The sequence below is a fragment of the Rhinichthys klamathensis genome, unplaced genomic scaffold, assembly GCF_029890125.1.
Source record: "Rhinichthys klamathensis goyatoka isolate OS25496 unplaced genomic scaffold, OSU_Roscu_1.1 h1tg000261l_1, whole genome shotgun sequence".
Lineage (NCBI taxonomy): Eukaryota > Metazoa > Chordata > Actinopteri > Cypriniformes > Leuciscidae > Rhinichthys > Rhinichthys klamathensis.
Genome location: NW_026606782.1, coordinates 1,373,301 through 1,381,118, shown reverse-complemented (window position 1 = coordinate 1,381,118; position 7,818 = coordinate 1,373,301). Strand labels below are relative to the sequence as shown.

The window sequence follows — 7,818 nt, the reverse complement described above, 5'->3', positions numbered from 1 at the left end:
TAAGACCACTGAAATTACATTTTAGTAGTAAGAGATGTTTTGCTGGAGATCTCATATGGATTGTCACTGTTTTATTATTCAATATGTGTTGTATTGATATAAAGATTTATATTTAAAATAATGATATCTGGTCATATTAAAGAAATCATACATGTTTTAAAAGTTAAAATAGTTAAAAGTTCAATATCATTTAAGAATAAACTATTGAAAAACCCCGTCAAGCACTATTTTGAATGTTGGAATGTTCCTGAAATGGCCACTCTCTCAAGTGATTTATTTTTGTGTTTTCAGGACTCAATAATCAAGAAAAATGGCCAGACTTATAATGATCTGTGGAATGGCTCTTGCAACTGTCTTTATGTCAGGTGAGAATCCATGTTGATCAAAATAAAATATTCTGTTATCCTTAATATGTTGCACAGTTAAATTTCAGCTCACGTCTCACATAATAATGTCAAAACGTAAATCACATAGCATTAGAAAGCATGAACCAAATGAATTAGAAAGCTCTGATACAAAACACATTAGGTTACTGTAACTGCAGAAACTTCAAACATAATTTCTAAGAAAACAAATGAGCATTGTGTATTGTTACTCTTTTGTGAAGGCAAACAGTTATAGAGGAAAAGGCCGGCCTTGCAATTATCAGCCAACTGTAATTTTTCCATGAACTATAAACATCTTAAGAGACCAACTGGAGGTGCAGATATATGCCACAAATGTTGCACGTACAGAACATTTTACATCCTTCATTTTATTTTACAGCAGTGGTAATTATAGCAGCAGCCTCTGGGCTGGTTCCCCAATCTCTTTGTAGTTTAACAGGTACACTTGCAGGGGGTCCCGGAAGTTTAAGCCCCATTTTAAAGCACTTAGTGCTCTCAGAGAGCCAAGACAGAGCAGTAATCACTAGAATAAGACAAATCCTTTGCTGACGGGAAAAGTGCCTGCTGTGCACCTGCAGGAGCATATTAGTCAGTTCTCGGTTGGCATTTTCCTTATTTTCAGAAGTGTGACCTTGGTTTCATAACAGTTCAATTCTGTTTTTTCTTTTCTTTTGCAATGTGTGACAGACTTTCTGAATGCTGGTCCTGTTGGGCGCAATAAAGACGGTGAGTTTTTTTATTTATCAGCTGTGTTGTAAATGGCAGCGATATCAATACTCTAATATGAGATAAAGCTATTAAACATCACTTAAATATGCAGTGGTTCATTGTTTCATATATAGCTTCTCTTCATCTTGGCTCTAAAATAGAACATCCTTCTTCTAAATGTATAATTTTAAGTTATACATGGATAGGTCATGTGATACACTGGCAAAGCAAAGAATTAAAGGATTCTTAATATTGCAATCAAATCACCACAATGATTTTTCCTCTCTTTCACATTAATACTTCTCGTACACTGCAAGTCAAAAGGTTTTTCTGCTCATTATTTATTAATAGTGAAGTCATCGAAACTATAAAATAACAAAAATGGAATTATGGGAATTATGTCCAGACATATGTCTGTACATACATGTGTCTTAAATATGAATCTAAACTTATATGTAAGATATAAAATCCTCTATAGCATAATACTCTTATTTTATAAAATACACTACCGTTCAAAAGTTTGGGGTCAGTACAATTTTTTAAAGAAATTAATATTTTTATTAAGCAAGGACACATTAAATTAATCAAACATTACAGTAAAGACTGAAAATATTAAAAAAATATTTTTATTTTAAATAAATGCTAAACTTTGAAGAATCCTGAAAAAAGAGTGTGACGTCAGCCACAAAAATTTTATATAACTATAATAATAAGAAAGGATTCTTTAGCACCAAATCAGCATATTAAAATGATTTCTGAAGGATCATGTGACACTAAAGACTGAAGTAATGATGCTGAAAAAATTAGATTAAAATAGAAAATAACTAATAATATTTCACAAAATATTAACGTTTATACTGTATTTTTATAGACTTTCAAAAACATTAAAATGTCTTATAACCCCAAACTTTTTAATGGTAGTGTATGAAGAAATACATATGTTGGTGCAATTTAAATTTAAATTCTGTGTTTAAGCTTTTAGTGTTAAAGTGTTTAAGCCTTTAGATTAAAAAAAAATTAAAACCATGAGAAAAAGTAAATTTAGTCAAGTGTGTAAACTTTTAACTATAGTTTAAGTTTATATTGTGCCATTATGTAAAACCAACATTGGTTTTGCCTAAAAATTAAGCACCCATAAAAAGTTTAATCTATAATTCAAAATAGGTATACATACATAAAAACCCCTTTCATTTACAAAAAACTTCACAACACACACAAAACAATATACATTATATTGAGATGTCAATATGTTGAAACTTGCTTTTGTCATGTGCTGGTTCAATTATAGAGGCCGTTTCTGAGGTGAAGACAGACAGCATGTCATCACTGAAGAAGCTGGTCCGCAAGAGGAGGAATGTTGCCTATTACAGAAGCCTGCCTGATTTCTGGGGCTGGTATAAATACTTCATGGAGACCAACAACCAGGAAGGAGTGAGTAACAAAAGAAGAGATTATCATTCATGGTCACAGTCTTTTTTGAGACTTTATGGAATATATTTCTTTTAAATAAGTTAACTTTATTGAGAGATGTTTTCAGAAAATTGCGACAAGTATAAGTCAATAAGCCCAATCTTGTTTCTGTGTGATTACCTCTAAAGGTAGAGGACATGGATCGCATGTACCTAGTTTACCTGCAAAACAAACACAGAGTAGAAGAGGGCCGCTCTTACAACCATTACCTCACGCACCTGAGCGAAATTTACAAAGCCTGTGCCCTCTCCGACGACCCAGACTGCATTGCAGAGTCCACCAGCAAACCCAAAGCCAAGATTGTCATGCCTGTTCCTGTGAGGCAAGCTTCTGTGACGGTGTGCAACCCTTACCTCGACCCATACTGCCTCTATGCTGTTAGGCCAAAAGCTGCAGAAGAAGAGCCTTCACCCGCTCCAGCGAAGGTCCCTGCTCCGATTCTGTCCCATCTACTCCCTCTGCCTCTGAAAACCCCATCGGCTCACTACTACGCTCCGGTCCTGGAGCCTTTCCTGCCGGCAGAGCAAAGAGCAGAGCTGTTGCGTATCTGCAACCCTTCGGACACTGAGTGTCTGCAGTACCACCTGCGCGCTGCTTATGGCTACAGGCCCTCGATCGGCCCTCTGCCCTCGTACGCTCACCTTGGATGTGATCCTACCAAAGATCCTTACTGCCAGCCCAAGCTGGTGGCCAGATCACCCTCAGGTTTGTATCACCTGTACCCCTCCTGCAACCCCGCCACTGACCCCCTTTGCGTCACCAATGTAGTTGCACCTGCAGCCCAAACTGCAGAGAATTCAGAAACCCCAAAAGAGAAGTTTTGCAATCCTTTGTTTGAAGAGGGCTGCAACCCCCTTACAGCTGCCAAGCTAACTGGACTCAGTAAGCCCGCCTTGGAGTACGCTCCAAGAGATGAGCCTGCGCCTCTCAATCTGGCCTGCGACCCTCGCTACGATCCATATTGTCTGATTGGTGGAGCCGCTGCTCTCAGGAAACCCCCTCCAGTTCTCCCAGAGTTCCAGACCCGTCACCATCTGGGCGTCCGTGGCAAGACCAAGGAAGGCTATGACTGCTACATGTTCTACGATAAGGACTGCACCCCGGTGGACAACCAGGACCCGAGGGCCAGTGCTGCCAGTTCTAAACCATTTTGCCACCCGTACGACCCCAACTGTGGGAGGTTTGCCGCTCATCCGTCCACTCAAGCAGAGCCAGCAAAGACGGTCAAAGATGGCATCATTGAGCCCCATCCGGACTGTGACCCAGAAATCGATTACAACTGCCGCCTGCGCAGGGCAGCATCCACAGGTAAAGAACACAACGATGAGCCGGCCCAGCAAGAACAAGGTCATGGCAACCCTCTCCCTGAACATGTGGCTCCTGAGTATCCAGTTCCAGGATTCGAGGACTTCCTGAGAGGATATATGGGTGGCTACAAGAAATGAGAAGAAAAAATGGACCAGAACTTACAAATTAAATCATGCTTATACAAATTTAGGCATATGCAAAAGAAGAAATTCAGGGTCACTCAAGAATCATTTTTGCATTGATATTTTAGAAACTATAGATTAACATTACATTTTTTTTCTGAAATGTCATGCTGAGAAACAAATGAATAGATTTGAGGGTTTTGTTATTGATAATAGTATGTATTTATGTATTAAATAGTGTAGGATTCGGGTACGTGAATATGACTTCAACTGATACTTAAATCTGTATGTTACATTTTCTTTAGTTTTGTTATCAGATCCCTTTTATATATATTTAATGTAGCTTCAACCACTTTGATGAAAACAATGTCTTTCTCCTCAGCATTTTATGCTTCATTATTTCGATAAAAAAATAAATTACTTGAAATAAAACATTGGTGTTTTTCAATTCTTCTTGGAGTATGCATTAAAACCATACTGTAACATCAGTATACGGCTACATATAGCAATCTTTGCATTCAAAAATTTGCAATTTAAAAAAAAAAGATACTAAGTTCACGTTACACACTGTATGATTTATTTAAAAGTCACAACACCTGAAATGATATATTGGTACATCTCTTATGACAAAAATGAAAGTATTGAATTGTTAATGTTATTTGTAATATGCACCTCCAGAATCAACACATGTAAAGATAATGTGTTATGCAATGTCAGGCTTTAAAAAGGGAGCAAGAAAACAGATGAAAGAGCTCAACTTGAAAAAAAAAAGATATCTCCTTAGGGTAAATAAGTAAGTCATTCACAATATAAACTTGCATGCCAAGTTACATAAGTATACATTATTGCGCTTCAATCTATAGGCCTGCTGTAGATAGTAAAAAAAATTCTTTGTTGAATAGAAATGTAATTAATTGTAAAACCATGATTTAAATCACCCACAACAGCATTTGGTCAAAAGATCCCTCGGGCAAATGAAAAGTGAGTGCACTTGATGACTGTTTTAAAAGAGCTTGGCATGCCAGCACAGTAACATTAATGACTACTCACACAGCAGCAGTGAACATGTTGAAATATGCATAAACTGCAAGTGCACTGCAAATATGGCATTCTTAGAAGGTCCCTCAGCGGGCAAATCTACGTTACCTAAAAAGGGAACTGATGAAGCACACAAAACATAAAAATACCCTGGATTATCCAACGCTCTCTCCAAGGAACGCATGACAGACTTTATTGACACAATTCATTCTGACAGGCAACTTGTGTAAAAGTACTAGAAATCAGTGAGGATATATTACCCAGATGCAGACTCAGCAGCAGCATTGCATGTTCATACCACTGGCACGTCTGTTGGGGTTCTTTCCTTACTGTCTAATTGGCCTTAGGTGGGCTTTGAGAGGGGATTGAGAAAAGGCTATGAGACTTTGAACTGTTGCTTAATGCCTCAGTCAGCATGAGTCCGGTTTGTGCTGACTGCACCTCTCCATGGCCTGCATACCTGCGGGACCAGCTGAATGTCATTAAGTGGATGGGAAAGAGCCCTGAATGGTAATGAGGGTAAATATGTCCTCTGCATAAGCAACCAGAAATTAGCAGTGTACTTATGTGCTGTATTCAGAAGTGCAGCAGAGTTTCTCATTTTAATGTGGTCAGTAAGTGAGTTTGTGTTTGAAACACTGTATTCTTGAAAGTGACAGATCTGGCCTTGAACAGAAATTTCGATTACTTTGATGGCACTTCTGCAAAATGAAATGTGGCCATTGAAAAATGTATGAATTCATATGAATGTATTTTGTAAACATTCACACGTAGTCTGTATGTTAGTGGTGTTGTAAACTGAATAAAACTGACCACAGATAAATCGGTAGAGAATGTTACTTTTATATTTATACACACATACATATAATTGGAAAAAAGTGTTTTATATATATATATACCGTACACATATATAATATATAAATAAATATATATATTTATACAAAGTTCATATATAGGGCCTATGAGCTAGTAAAATAAAGCACTGACATGTATTGCTGTTTGGTGCAGTTGCACATATGACAAATAAAGTTTGACTTTGACTATAATGTTTAGCCCTAAAGGAGCTGCGTCTGACAACGATTTTCAAACCAGATGTTACATGCACCTTAAAATTACACGAAGGTCATATATCTACCTAAAACTGTCCATTTTAAGTTGGCTCATGTACTGAAGGTGACCTTTTGCCAAAATGAGAGATGCCCTAGTTATATGAACAGTTTTAACTACGTTAATCTCTCTGGGTGACATACTTACAGTACAGAACACTGTTGACAGTTTCTTTGTACAGAGCTTCAAATGAAAAAGTGTCTGTGCCATGCAGGCAAACCTGCTGGGGAAAAAAAGGATAAATATCAAAGACTTCAGTATATTTATACATTTATAAATGTATCTTAAAAACGCTAAAATGTATTTCTGGCTAAATTGATAAAGTTAAATTTTAGTGTGATCAAACCTTGTGCTCACGGAGGAGGGAGAAGAAGAGAAGATTGTCAGCATTGTCGTGCATAAGATACCACGTCCAACCTCCTCATACAGGCTCTGAAGCATGTGATGACATGGTGCAAAGGCTTGACAACCCATGAGGAACATTTTCAACTGTAGGCTGAGATGGAGTTGTCTGGTACGCTTCAGGTTATTCTCAAAGATTTCATTTAAGATATAGGCCTAGTAGTTTTTTTGCTCCTCTGGAATATAAGTTTGACAGTCTGAATCACTGTAACACGACCTACAAAACTACATCCTGATTTTCTGAATTCCTAAATTTAATTTCTTACTGGGACTAGTGGAACAGTAAATGATCGATTTCCATTACACGAGAGTAGATGTTAAAACTTCATGCTGATTTGTACTCGGCTTTCGCCAAGATAAGCAAAACTAAATGAGCTTAAAACTATGCACTTATATAAAAAATGGGGAATGTTGTGAAAAGATGCATTCCAATGATATCAGACCGATATTTATTAGTTTATTGTGATGTTTCGCATTTTTGACCCTGTGGGCTTTTAAAGCACACTTTTCACACTCATGAAGTGTTTTCACACTGATGAAGTGTAAAGCCCGGGACACACCAAGCCGACATAGAACTAGCTGCGCTTGAACATCCCAAAAGGACTAAAGGCGACCATCAACTAGCCCGGGTTGCCAGTTTGAGAACACACAACAAGGAACGAGTGCAATGCACAATGGAAGGCTACGAGCACACTGTAAGTTGATGAGTTGATTTATCCGCGTTTTAATATGCCTCTCAGTCTGGACATTGAGATTTTTAGATGGATGCAGAGGCTTTTTAGGTCGGGTAGAGTTTTCCGTGGCTACAATACGCGGTGTTTTCCACCAGCTGGCAACCTGTGGTGTCGAAATACTATTGGGTGAATTCAGTAGCGGCTCCTGGCCATAAATTTTGGTATAGGGCAGATTCTGGGTCTTAGCGCTAGTTTGTGATAAACATTTTGTAAGCTTTATAATAGCTGAACACATCAGACACAGTTTCGGTAGAATTCTAATGTTCTTCCGTTATTCAGCCTGAGGGTGGCGCTCTGATGATAATGGACAGACTTTAGTACACACGACAAACGCATAGGCATAATAGTGCATAATAGGCTATAGCCTAATGCAATCTTAGGAATTGCCTTAATGTATTTATTGTGTCCAAATGTTGTTTTAGAATATTGCAAGTTAGGAATTCCAGTGAGGAAAACAAAGTCGTCTATTCTCAGAACAAAAATAAAACAAACACAACAGAACTACATAGGGGAGAGCGGGGCACAACTTAGGCCTAACGCTTT

At 37.8% G+C, this 7,818-nt stretch overlaps 1 protein-coding gene across 1 annotated transcript; it reads left to right on the top strand.

Annotated features, from left to right (window-relative positions):
- Window positions 1–310: 310 nt before the first annotated feature.
- and2 (actinodin2) lies at window positions 311–4,031 on the top strand. Its single transcript, XM_056267533.1, has 4 exons — window positions 311–365; window positions 1,074–1,112; window positions 2,383–2,525; window positions 2,693–4,031. Exons 1-4 carry the CDS (start codon window positions 311–313, stop codon window positions 4,007–4,009), a joined length of 1,554 nt encoding a protein of 517 aa, XP_056123508.1. The 3' UTR covers window positions 4,010–4,031.
- Window positions 4,032–7,818: the final 3,787 nt, after the last annotated feature.

What these genes read in the sequence shown, in the direction of transcription:
- and2 (XM_056267533.1), top strand. Translation starts at nt 311, where the DNA reads ATGGCCAGACTTATAATGATCTGTGGAATGGCTCTTGCAACTGTCTTT. An exon ending in TGTTGGGCGCAATAAAGACG is followed by an intron (nt 1,113 to 2,382) that starts GTGAGTTTTTTT and finishes GTTCAATTATAG; the next exon opens with AGGCCGTTTCTGAGGTGAAG. An exon ending in AGACCAACAACCAGGAAGGA is followed by an intron (nt 2,526 to 2,692) that starts GTGAGTAACAAA and finishes TTACCTCTAAAG; the next exon opens with GTAGAGGACATGGATCGCAT.